Source organism: Hoplias malabaricus, chromosome 12, assembly GCF_029633855.1.
Source record: "Hoplias malabaricus isolate fHopMal1 chromosome 12, fHopMal1.hap1, whole genome shotgun sequence".
NCBI classification, from domain to species: domain Eukaryota; kingdom Metazoa; phylum Chordata; class Actinopteri; order Characiformes; family Erythrinidae; genus Hoplias; species Hoplias malabaricus.
Genome location: NC_089811.1, coordinates 24,156,955 through 24,181,667, shown reverse-complemented (window position 1 = coordinate 24,181,667; position 24,713 = coordinate 24,156,955). Strand labels below are relative to the sequence as shown.

Here is a 24,713-nt window from a genome sequence, read left to right as displayed (position 1 = left end):
CTCCCTAAAACAATATGCACCACTTCTGATGTAGTTGCCACACTCTTGGAGGAAGTCACAGGAAGCCCATAGTGCTCTCACCAACATTATGCGAGACAGAGGGAGTCTTTTACCATTGTTTATTCTTGATGATTATGCCAACAGATGTTCCCAGCACATGATGATATCGCAGTTAAGAGAGGCTTTTCCCTCTGTGTCAGGGGATCAGATTGCATCTCCAGCAGGTTCATGTGATCTGACTCTCTTTGATACCATATTATTCTCTCATAAGAATACATCAAGATCAGTTCCCGATTGCGAATTGGCCTGTGGTGGCACGGCTAGGAAGACAAAATCTTATTAATTAGAGAACACCATAATTGTCATGCTGTCTCTGTATTAGCACTGGACATTTAGAAGTTTCATCCAAATCTACAGACCTTAACTACAGAGAACTATTCAGAGCATGTCAAGCAAGTAGACTTGGAATGGAATGGGACAGGAAGCAAGATGTGAGCAAAAATCAATAGGTTCCCTCTTTCTCTGCAGTAGCACTTAAATGAAGGAGGAAGCATCTCAGGACTCAGCCACCTCGTGTTTAGTGTTTTTGTTGGGGCAGAGAACAGAGAATATGCATGGGCAGGACAGGATTAATCTGAGCATTCAAGGTGATAGGGGTAAACTCACACGTGACACGGGATTATGATGTCAGCTGAATGTTTAAGGACCCTGATTTGAGGGAGCTGTGTGGAAACATGCATGGGAGCACAGTCCAGTGCCTCTATAGCTGCATCTCTGAGCAATGGTTCAGCATCTGTGTTATATAACTTACCCTGTTTTTGCAAGCCTTAGGGAGGTGGGTATTGACACAGAAACATTTGACAACCACCATCAACAAGAAACTGGATTTTATTGCTACAGTCTAGTCGACTTATTTCTGCCTGAAGTAAGGGAATATGGTATTTTCTCATAAGTTGCTCAGAGTGTGCAGACTGAAGATCAGTGTCTATATTGCAGAGAGAGCATGGTATCCCATTATAGGACTTCCAATATATGCTATATAATGATTGTGTATAAGTGAAAGTGACTGCCATGTGCATTGTGCTCAGAGTGTACGTGAGTCCAGGAAAAACAACAATGAGAAGGAAGTAGTAATCAGGAGACACTGATCTATGTCTGTTGTGATTGGCTGGCTCATTCTGATTGGCTGCATTCTGGGAATTGTATTACTGAAAATCAGCAGTCTGTTTGAGAACATGTAGGACAGGGAAAATGACATTCTAACTTAGTGTCCACAGTGGTTTAACTGAATTGTTACCTGACACTAAATATAATAAAATGTGTAAAATGTATAATGGTATACACTTGTAATGTCATAAATGTATACACTTCTCCTGAGATTTTCTTTCAGGTTTAACTGATATTGCTCATAAAACTGGGGAGTACTGGACAAGACAAGATTTCTCAGTTAGTGAAGTATCTTAAGCCTAGCATTAAGGATTGTCCAGTAGGTATGTCTCACAGCTCTTTCCTTATTCAACAGGGTTTATACTGTGCTGGTTACATAATAGGCCAAATCAACTTAGACTCTAACCCTAACTAATAACACTGGATACAGGTCTGTGAAGAAAAGCAGAAACCTAAAGAGAGTAAACATAATCAATGTTTGGTTATAAGCAAAGCATTAACAATATGTTTTATATTTACTTCCCATACATATTCATTCATTCATTATCTGTAACCACTCATCAAGTTCAGGGTCGCAGTGGGTCCAGAGCCTACCTGGAATCAATGGGCACAAGGCGGGAATACACCCTGGAAGGGGTGCCCATCCTTCACAGGGCGACACACACAGTCACACCTACAGACACTTTTTTGAGTCGCCAATTTGCTACCAGGACCGTGGGAGGAAACCAGAGCACCTGGAGGAAACCTACGCGCACACAGGGAGAGCACACCAAACTCCTCACAGTCACCCAGAGTGGGACTCAAACCCACAACCTCCCACAACCTACAGGTCCCTGGAGCTATGTGACTGCGACACTACCTGTTGCACCACCGTGCCGCCCTCCCATACATATTGAAATCAGCTGTTTTAAGGTACATCCATTGTGAACATAGGCATTCACTTGTGTACAATATCAGGGACATGTAAAGCCTTTTTACTATAGTATGATTTATCGTTTTTAGTGGCTGGGCTGCTGAAGAACGCTGATTATGTTCTACTGATTTTAGCTGCTACACAGGCATGCAAGAAAATGCTTCGTTAATGATAGCCCCTGAGAGGTGCTGAGAAATACACCACACACATTCCCCTGAGTTCAAATTACATGCATGCTGTTTTGAGGTTCCTAGGGGGGAACCCCAGCCACTTAACCACAGCAATTTATTTTAGAAAGAATTATCTAAAATCCTTGTTATATCAAGTTTAAAAGTAGAAACATATAGAAAATGTGCAGTTTAAGAAATTCCCAGGTGGTTGCAGTGGTGTTTCAAATCCATTGGGAGGGTGTTACTTTTTCCATTGCATGGTACCTATTCTACTCAACTCTATTTGGCTCTGTTTGCTGGAATGTAGCTGGTGATGTTGCAAAACACAACCTATAATGGAACCACAGGCTTTGGAAACCACAGAAAGTGCTGCAGTAACATTAAGATATGTTTACTTGTGTATTCACATGTTGTTTTTGTGTTTAGAGACTGAACATGGCTTTGTTCATGAGTTCATTCCATGTTGCATAATCTAGTTTATGATGAATATCTGCATTTTGTTGTGATTGACAAGTCTCTCTGGCCATTCAGTGCTCTGCAATGTTTACCATAACGTTTAGTCCCAGCTCGACTCACTTGGGACCATGAGCAATCAGGCACTAAAAAAGTACCAGGAACCATCTTTGCCTAATGGGGTAGCAAATAAGAAAAATAAAACACCTTTTGGTAGTGGGTTCCTAAGGTGATGCTGTGGTTGCTATGTTATCTAAGGTAGTAAGTAGGGTGTTGCTGCTGCTGGGGTGGGATGCACTGATATGAGAATTCTGGGCCGATGCCGATATTATTTCTGCCGATATACCAGTTGATAAAATACACTGATAAGATACCTTGGATTAAAATTACTGACAAATGTAACGCTTATTTGGATAACATTTTAACAACCAGTTGTACACAAACAAAATGAGAGGAGTCTTTTGAGAAAATTGTTAGCCACATTATTTAGCTAAATGTTTCTTACAGTCACAGCTTACAAGTTAAGTTAAATTATGGATCTCCTTAAACTAATTAATATATTAATACATATAAATATATAAATGAATGTTAACATGACGCCTTGCGCCCGATGATTCCAGGTAGGCTCTGGACCCCCCGCGACCCTAAATTGGATAAGCGGTTACAGATAATGGATGGATGGATGGAATGTTAACATGATGCAAGGGATTAAACACATAAATACCAGTAGACCTATAGCAATGTAACTATTCTACAATAGAGTAATACAGAAATAAGAGCTTCAGCAAAATCTGAGCCTTTATTTTTCTCTAAACATTCTTTTTATTTATTAATTTTGTCACTCTATCTTCATTTGGCATATAATAAATGCATCAGCCATTATAGGTTTGAAATGTCAGTAAACTCAAAGCATGGGTCTGATATTGATAATCTTTATTAATCGATAATCTGCTGATACTGATATAATTCATACTGATATAAACTGATATCATTCTGCATCACTAGTTCACTAATTTGCTTTGGTATCACAGATTGTTGCTAGGTGCTTATTGTCTTATAAGTTGGTTAGCCTACATTTTCACCATTTTTGTCTTCCAAATGGATCTTAGCAGACTGCTAAATATCATCCATAATATGGTGCATAGTATTCCAATCCAAAATAATAAATCCCAAGTATAACAGTGAAATAATTCCTTAGAGCATTTTCATTCTATTTGGTAATGAAGTCTTTTTTCTGTTGTCAGAATTCTTACAATTTCATAGCTGTCACACACAGCCCTAGAAAGCTCTTAAGCTTTTGCCCTTCTGGTCCCCGATGGCTTTCTTAGTATGTTCCTCTGTGTCTCAGTGGAGTCACTGTACATTCAGATTCTAAAGCACATGAATAGATATTCATTAAGTAATTATAGCCATTGGCTCTTGACCTTACTTGTTTTTGCTTTTAATCTGGACCACTTTTCAAGTATTTCATGGTACTATTTCATTCAGTCATTACATGAGAAATAACCCCAGAGGGACATTGTAAAATATTGTCTTAGAGCACTGTGCCATATCATATCATTCACAATAATACAATGTTTAAAACTATTTTTAAAAATCCATATTGTGATAATAACAGTATTACAAATTTTTTTCTGTAATGACATCATGCAATTGTGCATAATATGGCTAACGTCCATAGTGTGAGTGAATTAGGCACAGCATTCAGTATGGCGGAAAGTGGCTCTGTGGTGGAGGATCTCCAAAAAGGGGAGCAATTTCAGTAGTGTGGAGGTGGTTTGGTTACAAAATGTCATAGCTCAGCAGCCAATGACACTAGATTTCAGATTCCCACATATGAATAAATATAAATGATGTTTTATTAAAAATATGTAAAATGCAAGATGAAGATCTAGGTTCAGTAATTTCATGACTGCATAGAGAGTATGGACTGATTTGAGATTAAACCACTGTTTCCCTCATGCTTTGAGGTGTTTTGATGTCTCTCTTTAAGATGTACTGTGGCCCCCTACTGGACTGGCATGATAATGAAACGTTTTCGTATTCATCTGGACGAGTATAATTTGTTGCATTATTAATTGTATACATATTTATAATCTTAAGTTACTGTTGTTTTCAAAATAACCAAATGTTTATTTTTCATGTTTATTTTTTTTCTTAATGTTTAACTTTAATTTTATTGCAATAGTATGTTCTTGAATTAATAAAACAATTTTAGGTGTTTTGTCATATCACCAAATATATTGCCCACCCTTATTCTATTATTGCCTTGAAATATACTGCAGTGTGTACTTTGTAGGCATCCCTTAAAAAATGTAAATTCAGCAAATTTTTGGTGCCCCCATTATAGACATTTAACTGTGTCTTTACTGCTTTTGTAGTCTCCATAAGGAAGATCATGAATTTAAATTGAATGATCTAGGACTGCAGCATATGAATCTAAGGTCTCCATGCTCAATGCCAAGCAACGTTCCATGTAGTGTAAAGCCTTCCCAGTGAAGTAAAGGCTGTTAATGCAGTGTAACGATATAAACTCCTACTAATATCCTTCATTTCACAAGAAATATTAAATGAGCATGTGTTCACAGAATCTGCACATACTTTTAGCTACTTAGTGCCTTCATACATTGACCTTGTAGTTTATCTTTACAGTAGAAGCAGAACAAATTCTTACTTTTAATGAAAACTGATTTAATGAGTCACATCTGTCAGTAAAAGGGTTTTCATATTGAGCAGTGAAAGCAACAGCTTTGTTGTGCAACTATCATAACAGCCGATTGTCTGGTACTCCAATACTGTTACTCTGCATCTGTCTGACTGTCTCTATATCTCTCTCCTTTTTTCTTCCCGGATGGCAGATGTTTCATGAGGATGCATCTGGAGGATGGCAGCTCGTAGCGGTGGATGTGAATAAGCCGCATGGCCGTGCGCCCGCCTGCCTCCAGGTACCAGACATCTGAGTTAATGGCACTGACGCCCCCGAACGTCAGCACACACACAGTGTGGTCGCGCTGCCACATCTAATGCCATGCCATGCTGTGGGAGTGTAAGAAATGTGCCGTGGGCCATCACAACACAATGGCTACATTTAGATTTAGCTGGAACCAGCTGCAATCCAATTGACAGAGTGTGGAACACATTGCAGAATGAACACAGTTAACCATCACATTCTCTCAGTTAATGAGCTTCACAGATTGCAGGTGATGTTAGTTTTAATGTAACTAGAGCATTTTGATTCTTTTTATTGTCTCATATAACTGAGTAGTTTCACATTAACAATAAACGTGTGCAAATTATTTTAATTTGTTTAATGTTAGAGATGTGCAGAATTAGAGCATGAAAATATATAGATATTGACTTGAAAGTTATGAAAACATTATATATATATATATATATATATATATATATATATATATATATATATATATATATATATATATATATATATATATATCCAGTGTTTTCTTGGTGACAATGGTCACATGACAATAAAACAAGCCACAATGTACAGGCAAAGAAATGCACCTGTAATAGAATATTAAAATAAATAGCTTGATTTTTCCAGACTGTATTAGTCTATGCATCAAAGAATGGCTCCCCCATAAGGTTTACATATAGGATAGGTTTGCTGCAGATGCTGATACATCCAGGGCAGTAGGTGTCAGTATAATACCTGTATTTTAATATGAGGAAAAATCATTTCAGAAAATTACTGACTGGCTGGCCCTTTAAAATAAAGTAACACCAGTATTTCAGTTGAGTTGAATCTGAGGGTAAACTTTCCGCCTTTTTCACTTTCAATCAAACAGCAGCTTTATTAATGTTGTGTAATGGTCTGTTAATAGGATCTGCCATGACGTGAGGATGATGCACTGTTAGTCTTTGTGCTGTTTACCATTATATTAGAAATGAACAATGTTTGCATGACATTCAAATGAGAATGGCTTTGTGATACTTTATTGTGCTTGGAGTTTATGAGCTGAACAGATAAAGCTGAAGAACTGGAGCTGGTTTTAGCTTTTTCAGAGCTGATGGTGCTTTCATGTGACGACCATGCCTGCCTACACGGCTGACTCACTCACAAAAAATAGCCATGCAATTATCATCATCAAGGTCACCATTATCACGTCATTGATGAGGGTTTAGAGTTTAACATTTTCACAGTTTGATAACCTAGTTTTAAAAGGAAGAAAAAAAACGACTAATAATTTTAATGTATTAAGCCAGGCAGTGAAAATAAATGTATTTTAATTTATTACATTTTTGTTTTAGAATTATGAACATCAATTGGACATACATTTACTTTATAATGTTAATAATCGGTTTTAGTAATATATAAACTTTCATACATAACACCCTATGCAGAAGTTATTCTCAGTGATAAAAGGCAAAAAGAGACAGTAAATATTTGTAGAATTTAAATAATACAAATATTAATTTTGGCATTTTATAGTTTATATATTATATTTAAGTTGCTTCTGATTGGCTCAATTCATCTATATGTAGTTCACCTGCTGTGTGTTACTGGCCTAAATTTAAAACAATACAACATTGTTGATAATGCAGACTTATAATATAAATAGCAGCTCTTGCAATTTGTTCAGAATTGACTAGTGTTTCAGCCCTATTTTGAATTAGTAATGTTTTATTTATAAAGCACTTTTCAAGAACCTAAAGCATTGTAATATTAGGATACAGAACAAAGAACATTAAAGAATAAACCGAGACACAGTCATACAAAAAAATACAAAATCACACACAAAAATAAAATGAGAGTACATGGAGACCAGTGAGCAGTGCCAAGCCACAAGGTTAAAATGTATCACAAGATTGACAGCCATTGTAAATAGAAGCAGTTTTCCAAATCAACAACATCTAGTGCATGTGTTAGCAAACCATCTCTCAGTCGATATCAGCCACTGGCAACAACACCAACGGTGGGATACCAAGCACAGGCAACGGCAGCAGGATTCTCAGTCTAAAGTCTCAGCCAACAGAATCAGTGAAATGAGATGGGCCGCTGCCAATCAGCAGACAGGTTGCCCTGGACAGAAGGCCCAGCCAATAGCAAATGCTATCCTCCAGCAGTGACAGAGAAACCAGCCGCCACCCCCACCACCAGGCCAGATTTCACAGCAGACAGTAGGAAAACACACTGCATTTAGGTACCCTTACAGCAAGTGGTAAAATGATTTAGGTGGGGCTGCTGGTATTAAAAAAACCAAAACAACTCAGCAAACAATGTTAGCAGAAACAATGTTAGGAATTTTTAGGATGCTGTATATTTCTGGATCTTCTTTTTAAATGTATATGTGTGTGAGAATTTTGAGTTATTTAACCTGTAGATTCTTCACCAGAATTCTTTTCTCAGGTAGGTTTTGAGAGATATCTTATTGAATCAGGAGGCAGCAGGAATTCTGTGCCCTGATTAATCTCCTAGAAAAAACAAGCCCCAACAAGTTGCGTATAATCATATATTACCATCATGAATGCACCTCTATTGAGTAGCCTCCCCTGCCTCACAGGTAGCCATAAATTAAACAAAACTGACTAAACAAACAAACAAAACATGAGAGAGACACGGGCAGAAGCGGCAGTAACCAGATGAATGACAACATGCTTCAGCCTGGCACTAACATCAGACAGACAGTAATCCATATGTGGTTTGTAGAGCTAGTCTACCAGATATACACACAGAAACAGATTCTGCTACATTTTATTGTGTTTTATAAAATTGAGTGGTGAACTAACCGGAAATACCTTGATCATAAATTTTAATTAACTGTGAAAATGTGATGTAACATGGAACACAATAGATTTGAGATGCATGTGCAAAAGTGAGTTTTAATAGATGTTGAATGTCAACTACAACTAGAAAACACAAAACAAGAGGAAACGATCGACATTCTAAGACTGGGAGGTAACATGAAAAGAAACATCTGTTACAAGGGTCATGTGATCCATAAGATGAAAATCGTAGGAGAAACCAAATCAATAAGAGAGACAAGAACCTAAACACATTACACACAAGGCACCAAAGCACAAAAAATCTATCCCACCACAGAGTCCTTAGGTGTAAACAGAAAAGGCACAGGAAACAATCAAAAATACCAAAACCCAAAATAATTATGTAGTCTCTCATCACATTTGAAAAGATTTTCAAAAAATAGTCCAGAGTCCCTCTTAGGGACTGCCAAAATTGCCACTCGATACTTGACTATGAGCGCCTTCTTTCCTTGAAATATAACTTTGGGATCAATGTGAATTCTATGCTTCTTTTTCCCTGGATACAAAAAAGGGAACCTGAGAAGGTGAATGCAAATGCCTAGATGGTTTTGATGAAAAACGGAACACAGCAGAGAGCAAACACTGGAAAACAACTACTCAAAATGAACAACAAACATGGGACACACAGAAAGAAGACTTACAAATGTGGAATAACATGGACCACCTGGACAGTAATCAAGAGAAATGTGACAAGGGCATGGCTAAGTAAACACAAGGACGAAGGAGAGCACAGGCTAATGAAAACAATAATAAAGAAGCATGTGACATAAAGACTTGTTACAGAAAGGTCAGAACACAGCAGAGAGGAGAGAGAACACAAGTAGGGTAGGGATGCCAATGTCACTGTTACATTACAATCATAATTAATATATCTGTTAAATCAGTGGTATACACTAAATAGGCCAAAGTGGTGTAAGCACCTTCTCATTCAATAGTTTCTGGTTAGTTGGTTCCTTTTTGCTGCAGTAACAGCTTTTGCTCTTCTGGGAAGTGGTTTACACAAGATGTTGGAACATTTTTGTAAGGATCTGATTACATTCAGCACTGAGAATATTAGATGATTAGTTTTGTGTCAGAGAATTTAGTTTTTCTGCACTACAGCCTAACGATGAGAGAAGTTATACCTCTCATGCCAGCACTTGGCAAGTAACATGAAACTTAACAATGAAGCTTAGGCTGAAGTGCAGCTTCTCCTTAGTGTCTCATTTAATTCCACACTTTTCTAAGGAGATTATAGAAGCCGAAAGTGTACAACTGCATGGTTTTGTCTACAGTGAGTGCACATTAAATGAGCTGGATTCACTAACTGTGAGGTCCCTACAGAAATTTGGACATGGAACATATTCATATACCACAATGATATCTTAAGAATGGCAGACATTAAAAAAAAAAAAAAGAAAAGAAAATCTGAAGCAATGGTATCATCTTGTTAAACAACATCTTTTTTGAGAGCACTGGAAGCAGGAGATCTGATGCTGAAGGATGACATTTAATGACATTTTGGATCTGGGGAGCTTTGAAGAGATCCCAATACAAAAGGGAAAAGCTATTGTGTGTTGAGAGAGAGAACGAACTCCAAGTGGGTAAAGGTGTAGTTCATCACACACTGGCTTTCAGCACAACCCAGTGGTCTGTGAACTATGATTGAAGAGTCATGTCAGAAGCAGCAGACAAATGAGCAGGAGTACATTTCTGGACAGAAAGAAACAGAAGGAAACATTTAGTTTTGCTTGGTCACTATCTTGTGAAATGTTAAAGTAAGAGATAAAAGTCAAAGTTTATATTATCATTACAGACATTACAATACAGAGTTTTGCCTGCACTGAGATATTGCATGAGAAAAAAACAATAGTTCAACAGCAACAGACTGTTATTGGAGTTTGAGTGTGCAGAATAATCTTGCTCACATAAAGGACCTGAGGAAAAAGAGCTCGACACATGAGGAAACTTTAAAATCAAGATTACTCACCAGTGTCTATTATAGTGAAGTAAAAATGGATTCGGATTAGTAACGCTCAGACAGATACTTCCAGGAATATTATAAATATTGTTTCTTCAGATTCCCAGATTGAAGCCACTATTATTTATTTATTTTATTTTTATTTTTTTTTTCCTTTTGCATTCTCGCTTTTGGTTTGCTTACATGAGGCTTTCTTTTTCACTTTATCTGTTTTAATACTTATTCTGTAAAGCTGCTTTGTGTAAGGGTGGCACGGTGGTGCAGCAGTTAGTGTCGCAGTCACACAGCTCCAGGGACCTGGAGGTTGTGGGTTCGATTCCTGCTCTGGGTGACTGTCTGTGAGGAGTTGCTGTGTTTTCGGTGGGTTTCCTCCCATGGTCCAAAAACACACGTTTGTAGGTGGATTGGTGACTCAAGTGTCCGTAGCTGTGAGTGAATGTGTGTCTGTGTTGCTCTGTGAAGGATTGGCGCCCCCTCCAAGGTGTATTCCCCGCCTTGCGCCTAATGATTCCAGGTAGGCTCTGGACCCACTGCGACCCTGAATTGGATAAGGGTTACAGATAATGAATGAATGCTTTGCGTAAACACCAGTTGTAAAAGCACTAAATATAAATTTAGATTTTATTTCATTTGAAGAGAGTAAAAACCAAATGACAATGGAAAAAAAGACAGTTTAAGAGTGAGATAATGAGGGATATTTGCACATGTAAAATGTTGTAGATCTTTGTATGTTTGAGATCTTGTAGATTTATCTTTTCCACCTGGTGTTTTTGCGCCCTCTGCATTTGACATTAATGTGACGTCATATAGAAAGGTGTTGTTTGAGGCCAGATGCTGGTAAAGGAACTCTAGTCCCATTATTCAGCCATTTATTGCAAACCAGATGTTTATATTTTAGTGTAGTAAATTTGTTTACATGCTAATGATGATTTTCCCAAATCATCATTAGATCAAACACAAATTTTTCCATAATCTCTTTTTTACTGAGCCAAGTGTCATATTAGAGTTTTAATCACTACTGTTGATTTCAGAAGGTAGATTACATTTTGTTAATGCTGAAATATGGATTAAAGATCATAACTAACTCTCACGTTCTCAAATTGTGCGATTGATTAAGTTGTGTTTTGTTTCTTTCCTCGGTTGATGGCCCTAGTATATTGCAGTATATGTTTAGAAAGACCCACATTGTTGAAAACGTTAAACTGCTATTGTTTAAAAAAAAAATCAGGGATTGCAGCTGAGAAACTTAGGGTTACAAAGAATGGCTTTATTGAAGTGCAGGCTTTCTGTCTTCAGTAAAATTGTCTAGTACTAAAACCCATGACACTAGTAACCATCTCAGTGGCAGATCTGCTGATGTAAGTGGTCAGCATTTTAGAAGTGGTTGTTTTCTGCAAAGTAACAATGAGCTCAGCTTCTTTCTTAAAATTTGATTCCTCCTGATCAGGTATCAGCTCAATGACAGCAGGGTCAGCAGTGAACTTGATTGTCATTGAGATCAGTCAAAGATGCATTTTGTGTTCTAAAGAAGACAAGCGCAAATTTAAGTGGAAACATCTAGTAGCAAAAATTGGCTAAGCAGTGAAAGAGCCAGGCTACATAACCTTATAGACTCCTCCAAACTATCTGTGGAAGCAACATCAGGGCAAGAAGTGTGTTGAGAGTGTCATGGATTGGGTTTCCATGGCTAAGCAACTGCACACAAGCTTTAGATCACCATGCACCACATATCAGCTGAAGTGGGGTAAAGCACTCCTTTCTGTGTGAAGACTGGGGATGCTGATGCTGAGAACCAAAGGGTTCTTTGCAAGGACAACTGCTAAACAATATGTGTTAAATATTATTGATATTATAAAAAATAATTAATTAATTAATTCATTCATTCATTTATTAAAAAACACATTACTTTGAGTATAGAAACTTCCTTTGTAGTCTGGTGGCAATTTTTTGTCAATTGAGGTGTTACCTCTTGCTGTTACTGTGGTGGTACCCTCAAGGGTACATTTCTGTACCTTCAGTTAGGGAGCATAATTGTACCTTATTTTATAATGATTGTAGATTTTAAAATTGTGTTGATTTCATGCTCCCAATGTCATCTCCATCATCTATGATCCTTTGGTACATAGTTCTATAATGAAATATTATAAATATACACCTCTCCTTCTGTAGAAGTGAATGTAGTGTATCTTTAAGGAAAAGCTTGGACTGTAATAATGCTCTTGTACTTTTAAAGATACATTTACATTGTTTTTACTTTTAGTGACCACTGTTATTTTTTCAGTGTGTAGTTCTGCAATTACAGACTGTAGTCGATACTAGGCATATTTCAAATAGCTGATTATTTGCATCTAAGCTCATTTGCATAAGGTTTTTTCTTTGTTGTTGTTTTACAGTGTACAGCATTAGAGACCCAGGCCATATTTCTTTTATCTCATTCTTTTTTCTGTGCACAAGTAAATAATCTGATCTCACTGTCCCTGCACCCAGAGAGTATAACTGATTTTTGGAGGATAATATTTTATTGTGACTTTCTGCCTAAACTATTTTTTCAGGTTTGGCTTAAAGTTTAATAAAGTAGTTCACCTTGTCTGAAAGTGGTAGTGTTCCCAAATGTTTCCTTACACCCTCAGGCAGATGGATGCTGCCTGAAAGAATTTTGATAGTTTGGTGGAAAGAGAATAAAGATTAGGAATGGTCTTTCATTGTTTGGGCTGAGCCACATAATTAGGCTTTGCTTAACATTATTTATTCCATGATTGTATTCAGCCATATCATCACAGTAGTGTTCCAGCAATTAGTGTAAAGCCTTGTTAGAAGAGCACAAGCTGCAATTGCAACAAAGGGGGCAAATTCCCTGACAAACATGTTGGGCAAGTGAGTGTCATCAAGTTTTTTTTTTTCATTTAGTTTTGCATGCATATTACTGGACAGGTAAATGTTATGTGCATTATACATCCAAAACTTTGTAGACACCTGCTCAGCCAGCAGTCCTAATGAAGTTACAGGTATTAACAGTACAATTATTTTGAATCTGTTATTTTTAGGTAAAAATATTACCTAGTGTTCCTTTATATCCTGGCCATCAATGCTAAGGGATAGAAGCATAGTGTTTGCGTGCCCTTTGACTGAACAGACCTGCTGTGGTCTATTTAGCTTTAAAATAGTACAATACATTTTGCCATACAAAACAGTATTAAAGCCATTTTCTTTTCATATAAATGTACTGAGCTGTAAGTAATTGTATCCAGCAAGTTTTGCCATGGTGCACTAGAATAAAATGTCTTTTGTTTCAGCTGTGTGGGTAAAGGGAAATTTAGCTACACTGGGAGATATTCAGTGGAAGCTGTATAACTCTGTAGCACTTCGTCATGTTTCATTAAATGGTTAAGTTTAATGAGGTCTCCTTGTTCTGCTCTCTACAGGCTGCACAGATGTTAATTAGCCCTGTGCTTTTCCTTACATTATAATTACAGTGAAGGTGTTTCAGTGTGCTCTCAGAGAAAAAGGTTGGAGCTAAAGATCTCTCATCTTGGGTTCTGAACTTTCTTGCTGCCAAGAAAACTTCTAAAGTGTCTGCGAGGCAGCCTTTCCAACAGCAGTCCCAGAGATATTGTAAAAATAATAAATGTTTAATTGGAGTTTAAATTCTGACCTTTCAGATAAGAGATTTGCAAGTTAACTGTAAATGAAGTAAAGGCTTTGGAGTCTGCTTAACTGGCAGATTTTTCATGGCGAAGGTTTAATAGGCTTCAACAGGTTTTCAGTAATATATCATCATGAACTTTTTAGCCTGCTGCTGTGTCTTTTTACAGTGAAATTTAAGGTGAGGTGATTTCTTTTATGGTTGTTTTTATATTAGCTGTCTTTAGCTTAGCCTTTCCGACTGGCTGTTGGATGTAATCTGAAAGTCATTGTTAAGGTATTGACTGTGTATTAGTGGTACACTCTTTGCTCTGATCACTGTGGTAGACAACAGCTAACAAGATTATTAAAGCTCACTGGTAGGGAATATTCTCTGACCAGTAGTGATTAACAGTTTTAAATTTCAGTCATAAATTCCAGTCATTTCCAAAGTGGTAGGCCAGGTGTTATCTTTATGATAGTGTCTGGTGCTCTGTGGTGGACTTTTAGTGGTGTCAATAGAATAAATAATGTAACCATGTTAATAAAAGCAATATTCTGTGATTAATGACACGTTAAAATGCTTTTGCTTTCTTGTGCTTTTTGGAGGGAAAAAACCTGTAGTGTGATATGCATGACAAGCTGTCTAGAGGAGACATTTGTTTACTGTATAATAATATCTCAGTGTAGCTTTGAAGGTTCTTGAATTAGAATCTGTTAATTTTGGATAGCTTTTAATGAAGAAAAAGTTATAGTGCAGCTAGATTGATAGATTGAATGATTGATATATTGGTTAAGAGATTGTCTGCTTCCTGTGTGTGATTCGTTCCCTGTGGCATATGCTGGACAGCTCAATAAAGTCCACATAAAAGCTGTGTATAGCTGTATTACTCAAGAATGGAACACCTTAACCTCTGGATGTGACCGTTCTGCTTCATGCTGTGGTGATTTATTTGGAGTGAACCACTCAGCTGCAACTTTGACCCTGCCTCCCTCACCCACTTATTACCCCCTCCAGGGCCTTCCTGCCCAGTCAGTGCACACTAACAGCCCCGTGCTTTTCTCCATCCAGCATCGAGCCTGTGACCAGGTTGAGCTATGTCCTTTGTTGTGCCCAGGCAGAGCTGTGTCCCACTTTGTGTCCACATTTTGCTGTGTTCCGTGTTGTTTCAAGCTTGTGTCCCTTATTGTGTCTAGACTTGAGCTTTGACCCTCGTTGTGTCCAGTTTATGCTTTTTCCCGCTTTGTGTCCAGGCTGAGCTGTGTCTCTCATTTTGTCTAGGCTGACTGTGTCCCTCACCTGGCTGTGGCAGACAGAGAGCAAGCAGGGAATTCCAGAGGACAGTCAGCTTTAATTAAGCAGCCTCTCCCAGCCCAGGCATGATTCATGCTGCTGCAGTAATGGCACTGATAAGCAGAGGGTTCTGCACCCTGCTCATCTCCCACAAGCTATTTATAGTCTGTTTGCTTAATTAAACAGTCTAGTGGAGGCGCCGGGGCCTACCTGCTAAATTACAGTCGAACAGAAATTGTGTTCTCTTATTTCACTAAACAAAGTGCTTCATTATGTACTTTGTGTGCAGTGTTTTGTATTATAGCACAGTATTATATCTATACCACATATAGCCTGAACATTCTATAAACTATTAGGACTAGCAGTATAGACTGATATAAATTTATATGGCGGGCGACACGGTGGTGCAGCAGGTAGTGTCACAGTCACACAGCTCCAGGGGCCTGGAGGTTGTGGGTTTGATTCCCGCTCTGAGTGACTGTCTGTGAGGAGTTGGTGTGTTCTCCCCGTGTCCGCGTGGGTTTCCTCCGGGTGCTTCGGTTTCCTCCAAAACACACAGTCCAAAAACACACGTTGGTAGTTGGATTGGTGACTCCAAAGTGTCCGTAGGTGTGTCTCCGGAGGTGTGAGTGAATGTGTGTGTGTGTCTGTGTTGCTCTGTGAAGGACTGGCGCCCCCTCCAGGGTGTATACCCCGCCTTGCACCCAATGATTCCAGGTAGGCTCTGGACCCACCGCAACCCTGAATTAGATAAGCGGTTACAGATTATGAATGAATGAATGAATTAATGAATTTTATATGGCAAATTGGCCTAAATCCATCCCTGAGTATACTTGGATATACTTGTGCAAAAATAGTACTCAACTCAACTTTATTTATAGAGCACTTTAAAAAACACCAACAGCTGAAACAAAGTGCTGTACAAAAGATGTTTATAAAACAAAATAAAATAAAATAAAATAACCAATAAGGAATAATAAATAACTTAAATAAAAACAAAACTAATAAAACAAAACAAACGTCTCATGCTGGGTTGAAAGCCAAGGAATAAAAATGGGTTTTAAGATAAGATTTAAAAATCGAAAGTGAAGAAGCCTGCCTAATCTGTAATGCTAGGCTATTTCACAGTTTTGGCGCAGCAATTGAAAAGGCTCTATCTCCTCTGAGCTTACGTTTTGACCTCGGCACCTCCAGGAGCAGCAGATCAGCTGACCTGAGGCACCGAGCAGAGACGTGGGGATGAAGCAGTTCAGTGAGGTAAGGTGGGGCGAGTCCATTTAAAGATTTAAAAACAAATAAGAGAATCTTAAAATGTACTCTAAAATGCACAGGCAACCAGTGGAGAGAGGCCAGAATGGGAGTTATATGTTCCCTCTTACACGAACCTGGTAAAAACACGAACCCGTTAAAAAGTAGTAGCTCAAAATACTATTCTAAGTCCTGAGACATTTACAGAACTACTGTAGAATTTTTTTGGCACATCTTTCAGCATAGGAAGAGAAGTTTGTACAGCTCAATTATTCTCTTTTGGGACACTTTCAGGTTAAAATATAAATTTAAAGCTCTAAAGTCAGTGATGTGATTAGTCACATAGCAGTGCACCAGCAAAGCAAAATAAAATTAAGCTCCCCATTTATTAAAAACTAAATGACTAAAATGTAACTACAAAACACATACAGTGTATGATCAAAGGTTTTAGACACCTGCTCATTCAGAATGCTTATTGAAATTAAGATTAGTTTATTCTTATTTGCTATAGAATTCAGCCTGAATTGAGCCTGTTCTGTTCTGGATTCTGGGAACTTTGTTTCTATCCAGAAAACTGCCCCATGTTTCCTCCAGTCTTGATTAGAACCAAGGATACATCATCATTGGGTGCATATGAACCCACGTGGCTCCACTGTGGGATTTCATTTTATTTGAGGCTCTGTGCTCTTTATATATATATATATATATATATATATATATATATATATATCTAGTCACTGAAACCTATTTAATTCATGGAATGCTGCTGAATTCACAGTACAGAGTAGCCGCCATATCGCGGAACAATTCATTACTAAAACACACAGCTCTATTTAAATTGTTTTATTGTTTCTGTAAACACTTTTGGTCCTCATTTACAAGTTAAAATGAAAGAAATATAAGTATGGATCCCTGACCCATTTATCCATGTCACAATTGTAAAGAGAGCTCTGCTTGTCTATATCAGTCAGTAGAGGAGCTTGGGCTGCATTCCAGCTTAGAGCCCATACTCCCTACATAATACACATCACAGATTATAAAACTAATAATACTAGACAGTAGTTGTAGACAATTAGATGCTCATTCAGTAGGGAAACCTGAAACTTAGAGCTCACTGTTTTATTTATTTATTTATTCTTTTAAAGCATGCAAAGTTTTTCTGTGACTAACTGTGCCCCATGGAGGTGGTAAAAAGGCAATTCGGATTCGGATTTGGCTTCTCTGCAACACGGAAACATCTCTAGCTGATCACTCAAACTTTCAGACTATTTTATTAAAGCCAAAAATTAAGAAATAATTTAGGCAGACAGTTGTGATAAAACATTATCCACCAATAATCTGTTCCATTCTCAGAGCGTAAGGGCAGCAGGATCTGATTATTTACCCTGTAAACAGGGGGAAACACTGAGACAAAGGAATATGTGGGTTGTGTTTGTAGTGTCTTATGCACTAAAACATGAGTGAAATAAGATGAGTACTAAAGCTTGTACATGATCCGTGTATGAATAACTCATTCAGATTCAGACAGAAGAGCAGAGAAACACATTAGAGACTGACATGTTAATAGTTTTCCATTAGATCCTATGATAAAAAATCTAATGTGTTTAACTGACTTTAACTGACATTTTCTCCTCATTATACTACACGGTGCAATCTTTTACCCCAACCCCCAACATAGAGAGGAGGTGGATTTCTGTGCTTGTATGTGTTGTAAAACACTCTCCAGCACAGGGAGTGGAGCTCTGTATGAAATAAATTTATCCCTCTTTCCAATTCGTGCTATGCTCTGAAACCAGATTATCAGTCCATAATATGGCACCTATGGCAGATGACTTTTGATCACACACACCAGTCCAACTTGTCCCAGAGTCATTGGATGGTGTGCCATCACTCCACATTTCTTCACTGGTTTGTAGCCCAGTGCTGAGATTATTAAGAAACTATTATTACATATATGAACTAAAACAAAGTTTATACAAAACAGCAGACCTTTTTTAAACTGTGCTCCATATACCAGTTTTCTTACAAACAGAAGCTAGGTAGTAGTGTTACATAAGTAAGCGCTTCTCTTGGCTTGGCTTATTTAATCTACCATTTGATGCCCCATTTGTCTTGCCTGGCAGTCGTAGAGAGCAGAAGGAACAGCAGTGCTCCTTCAAAACGTGTGATGCTACTGCGGTCAGCTTCCAGGCTTCGTTTGGAAGAAAATATGCACAGTGTACTGTGCACAATCTTCATCATTCTGTCAAAACTGGAGTTTGGGGAATTATGAAATATGGTAACACACACACACACACTCACACAAAAATCATTTCAACTTGTTTTATAGGACTTCTAAGATCAAACGTGTGTAGTACACATTCATTTATTTATTTGCTTACTTCTTTTATCTCACTTGGCGCTTTTAGCTGGAGAGCACTTTAGTGCAGCGTTTTGTTTTGGTCCCATTAAGGGAGTTTTGCAAATACTTTATCTCTCTGTTCGTATAGCAGTTAATTGGTAGTAGCATAGAACGTCAGCAAAACTGGATTGTTTGTTCATTTATTTATTGGCTTTTATTGTTTATTGTTACCTAGGGTGTGCTTGTACTCTGTTTTGCTGGGATGTGTGTGAGAAAGAGAGGACGAAAATGTGTGACCTACTCCACTGACAGACTGGACCGTAGGGTGGCCTCCAGAGACAGTGCTGACCAGTGGCACATCCATCACTTCTATTTCACACAGAAAGCAGACAGAGCCTTTTGTCTGGTTACTCTGATAATGGCCAGGCAAGAGAATCCTCTTGGCATCTGGCTTACATCTCTATCGCTCTCAGTCTTAAAGCTGTATATTGTCTTTATCACAGATGTGTAGTTAAGGCATGTTTGCTTCTTTAGTTTAAACGGAATATATGAGAATAATATAAATAACAAATAATGCCAAAATAATCCTACACATCTTGAAGTATTAATGGGACACTCTTGCCAAAAAAATGTATGCCTCTGTCAAAGCAGAGTTTCTAGTTCCAATACTTCATAAACTCCCTTCTGGTGGCATATCTTGATGCTTAAAGGAAGCTACACCTGCTTTGGGCTGTTTAAAATAATTATTATAGTTTGCTAGCTGGGAAGCAAAAGAAAGTCAATACAGCTAACGCCAACCCCACCATATGACTTGGTGACTTGCGATGGCTAACATACATGTTTCAGCTCATCTGGAGGGCAACAAAAATAAAGCTAAAGTTAGCATGGTAGATGCTGATTAATAAGTGGTGTCTGCTACAAAATCTGTGGCTTTAACATCCATCTTTTTAACATTTTAGGCAAATTCTCTAGACACGTTCTTCATTCCTCACATATTTGGTATTTGATGATAAGAAGAATTTGGTTGGCTAAGGTCAATAATATACATCTACTAATTATATCTGTAAGCCTGTAGGTCAGGGTCTAGACCGTGACGATTGGGTCTTACCACAGGAATCCCCATGGTTGTGTGATGCATGTGCTCCCGTACTGAAAAAGGTATATCAACAAATGACATATTTTGTTATGTTCAATTGTTTTCTGAGACACTGTTGTCTAAAAATTCAGAGCGAATTTTGCAATTTATTTAACACGCTCCTTTCATCTGGACAATGCTTTCAAGAATAATAATTGTTAAATATATTCACTTTAAGATTTTTTCAGCTGTCTAAGAAGTTACTTTAAAATGGATGTATTAAAAACGTATTTAGCACATTTACATATTAATTAGAGTACCTGAAGTGGCTACCAAACTTTGGAACTTTTTATATTTTTTATTTATTTATTTATTTATTTATTGGGTGGGTGAAAAAAATCATGGGATGAAATTAGTAGTTCTGACAATGCTCATTCTAGGCTTTTCTATGTCATGTACTGAGTCTTTAGAATTGCACCCATTCTTACGTCTAAGTGTCTCCAATCACTGCAGCAGACTGTTTATGGTTAAACTTAGTAAAACAGAGCCAAAAAGTGTGGAGAATTAAGAGAACTGAGTACAACCAGTTGAAAATGAGGACAGAGAATAAAGAGATCCAAGTAAAAAAAAATGGCTAAACACGATAGCTTCTCGCTTCTCACTGCTGTGCCCTCACATTGCGGTAAGCGGTGGCTCAAATTCATTTATCTAATTTAAAGAAACAGGTGCTCAAACCAGCTTTTCTGAATAGGGCTGTTTAAACATGGTGGGGATGGTGGGGTGTTGTATGGTCCTTGTGGTATTTGGACCACAGCATGGGAAAAGGGTGTAATATATCCCCATCTCAAAAGGACCAAGTCATATCTGACAATGACAAAAATTCTTCAGAAACAAACCACCTGGTCCGAAGCTGTAGTTGCCTCTTACATCACAGGGCAATGTCATTCTTTACCTTGCCATTATCTTGTGGTATACAGCTGTTTCTTTTTCTATTTGATAGTGAAGCAGTCTTTTACCAAAAGCACGTACTGTAGGTGCCACCTCTTTCTTTGAGAAATGTTGTTTTTAATATTTCAGTGTTGTCTTTTGCTGTAAGGCTGTTTTCTTTGCTCTGTCTGATGCTGAAACCTGAGAGTGTACTCCTGTCAAATAGAACACTAATTGTATGTCACCTGACAGATGCAGCACCTGAAGTTTCAAACACATGGAGGCGCAGATAGTGTCAAATCCTTAAAACTCTGTTGGGGTGGGGGTCTGCATCAAACGTAGGGAGAGTGAGAGAGTAGAGTAGAGAGAGACCCATCTCGTCTGGCTATAGTAGCTATTAAATTGATTTTGACATCCTCTTGTGTGCGCTTTTGCCACCAGCAAAATCAGAGAAAGTAGGCCAGCACACCTTAGGTAGTATCCACGCTGCTGTCTTTATAAATCTTCTCGACAGTAGGGAGAAAAGTGAGAGTGAAAAGCTTGTGAACCGCAGGGGACAGTCCCAGGCAGACACAACACAGGCACAATACAGGAGCACTTTGTTGTTCTACAATTACAAACTGTAGTCCATCTGTTGATTGGCATACATTGTCTGCCCCCTTTCAACCTGTTCATCAATAGTCAGGGACCCCACAGGATCACCACAGAGCAGGTATGATTTGGGTGATGGATCATTCTCCTCCTTCTCAGAGCTGCAGTGACACTGACATGGTGGCGGTGTGTTAGTGTGTGTTGTTTTGGTACGAGTGGATCAGACACAGCAGTGCTGCTGGAGATTTTAAACACTGTTCACTCACTGTCCTCTCTCTTAGACACACTTACCATGGTCCATACTGTAGATGTAAAGTCAGAGACAGCAGCTACTCTGTTGTTTCTTTTGGTCATCCTCTAGTCCTACATCATTGGCGACAATTTATAGTTTTGGTTGATGGACTATTCTCAGTCCAGCAGTGTCACAGCAGGGTTAAAAAAATTCCAGATGTGTCTGATCCACTAATACCAGCAAGTGAGAGATGTTTGACTGCTAGAAAGACCACTATGACACACTTGAATATATTTTGAATAGTTGGCAGGCTTTGAGAGGAGACATATTATTGGACTGAGAGAAGCAGTATGGTCATTTCCACAAATTTCCCACGCTCTAGACCATTCTGTCCAAGCTGTCAGGAGGTGCTGGTGTATATAACTTGTGCTTATGAGCTTTCTAAAGAATCCTTTTTATGAAAGGGACATTGTCCTACTGACCTTGTGTGGTGGGAATTATATATATATATGAGTCGCTGTGGTTATTTGTATTTGTATTTGTATATAGCTAAAGTTTAATTTGTCTGTACATTTCTATTCACTGTATGTATTACCACAGTGAATCATTTGTAATTTGAGCTGTTTAATTTCGGTTTGTGTTTACTTTCTTGCAGTTAGCTAGCTTTTAGTGTCAGTTCCACCTTATGTAACCGGAAACACCAAAAGTAAGTCAGTATTTCACACATATGGGAGCAGAAATTGAGCAACATCTTCATCTCTTTTCATGATTTTTAATTTTTGGAGTTCTGTTTTTTTGTCTGTAACATCTCCAGATACTGTTCCTCTGCTGTGAGCCTAGAGGAAAAAGCCTAGCATATAGGACCAAGACTCTCTTTTTTGTAAACCTGTTTACTGTACCTCTGAATGTTATAAAAAGTGTCTTTTGATTAAAATGAATGTTGCCTTTAAAATTAAACATAACTAGGGATAATAATTGCCACTTATAAAAGCCATTACATTTTATTTACACCCTAATTGAGCACAAGAGACTGGTGTATGCCACTTATATTTGACAGGAAGAGGAATGGGAACAGTAGACACCAAAAATGTCCTTAGATAATATCCTGTATTCTTTGCTTTGGCTTATCAAAATGTGTTTTTGTGTGGGTGTGTGTGTAGGTGTGTCATTAGACCTAAGGCTATGGATCTCCACATGGAGCTCAGTCTGTCTGCCTTACCCAGAGGGAGTGTGCCTCCTCTGTCTGTCAGTGTTGTTGAATTTGACCTTGTGCTGAGAGCTGTTTTCTACCTTGTAAAACCATGTACAAAAATCTGAACACCTCCAGTCCAATGAAATGTATGGTTGATTTTCTAAGTGAAAACGGTTGTGTCTGATCAACGCATTCAAGCACTAAATACACTAACACACTACCAACTTGCAAATGTCTCTGCAGTGCAGGTCCCAGTGATGCATTGTCTGCATATCAATGCAGATATTGCATTGAAGAAAGCATGCTCTGGTGATTATTTTTTCTTGTCTGAAATATACTGAAAGCCCAAGATTTTAGGTGAAATTTACAGCACAGTATACAGTTCACATCTGGCTGAACCAATCAAAACAAGGCAACTGTGAAATCCTGACAGTTATTGTCTAGTTTAAACCTGCTTATAGTGAGACCAAACAACTGTAAACAAGTTTTAAACAACTGATGTGCATTTAAAAGCGGATATTTCAGTCCAATTAAGTATAGCATATTTCTGTAAAACTACCATATTACCTTGTATGTTACATAATGGTTAAATACACTCCATAGATCTCTGGCTTACTGATAATACAGATAATGGGGTTCCCCTTTGAGCTCAGAATGGGCAGACGTCTCTCTAATGTGAAGACCAGATGGGTGTAAGTGCATTTGCATAATATATCTGCTTGTGACTGCTCTCACTCTTCCCAGAGACTTTAAATTCTTAGTGCCAGTCTTCTTTCTCTCTCTCTCTCTCTCTCTCTCTCTCTCATGCGTGCGCGCTTCCGCTTGTTTTCTCTGGTATTTTTTTCCCCCTTAAGATCTTGTCAATTAATCCACCCACCTACAAGCTGTGTGGCTGCATTTTAACTGCAATACACAAGTTTTGCACTACGCAGACATATCAAAGCAAAGCTTGCTTCTCCCTTGTTTTATAACAAAATACAGAGTCTTTGATCACTTAGATGCTTAAAAGCTCCTAACGCCACCTCTTCACTAGTGGCAAAATGATGATATATTTTTATTTATTTATTTATTTGTAATGATAATGTTCAAAGTAGAATGTGTGAGTGTGTGATGCACTGGAAATGCCTGGTGCCCCTTCAATCGCCTTGCACCCAGTGATTCCAGATAGGCTCTGGACCCACCGCAACCCTAAACTAGAACAGACACTTCAAGCAAGGCCTTACTATCCCTTTGCCCATCTTTGACTGCATATGTGAATTTAGGAGACTGGGAATGGTCTAAGTGTATGTGCTGCTATATTGCCTGACTGTCTGTATGTAATTCTGCTTTGTTCTACTTGTGATTAATAGACTCTTAGAAACATAAAGGAAAATGATGGCTCTTCAATAGAGCTCTTTTTTGGATGTCATGGAAGAAGGGGTCAAGCTGCTCAGTCATAACAAGAAATGTGCACTGCATGAGTGTTTTGGTGTCGTGTTATTTTTGGTAGACCTTTTTTGAAAAGATTTCAAAATGTCTCTTTGCGCTTAGGGCAGCTTAACTGGCAGATCTACTGCTGTCATACATATCAATGAGATCTGGGGAAAGATTCTGACTTAATGCCATTGCAATAGACCTGAAAGATTTTAGGATGCTGTCCTTTGATGGTGCCCTAGTTCCAAAATGAATGTTCTTGACTTCAAAAGTGTTAGTGTTTGAGCCAATAAGGCTACAGTTTAAACTACAATACACACTAGTCCCAT

At 38.1% G+C, this 24,713-nt stretch overlaps 1 protein-coding gene across 1 annotated transcript in view; it reads left to right on the top strand.

Annotated features, from left to right (window-relative positions):
* Positions 1 to 24,713, top strand: part of nalcn (sodium leak channel, non-selective) — a 144,115-nt gene that overhangs the window by 34,884 nt on the left and 84,518 nt on the right. The window contains exon 12 of the mRNA XM_066686611.1: positions 5,562 to 5,648. Within this exon, the coding sequence (XP_066542708.1) occupies positions 5,562 to 5,648 (87 nt within the window). The remainder of the gene's footprint in view (positions 1 to 5,561; positions 5,649 to 24,713) is intronic.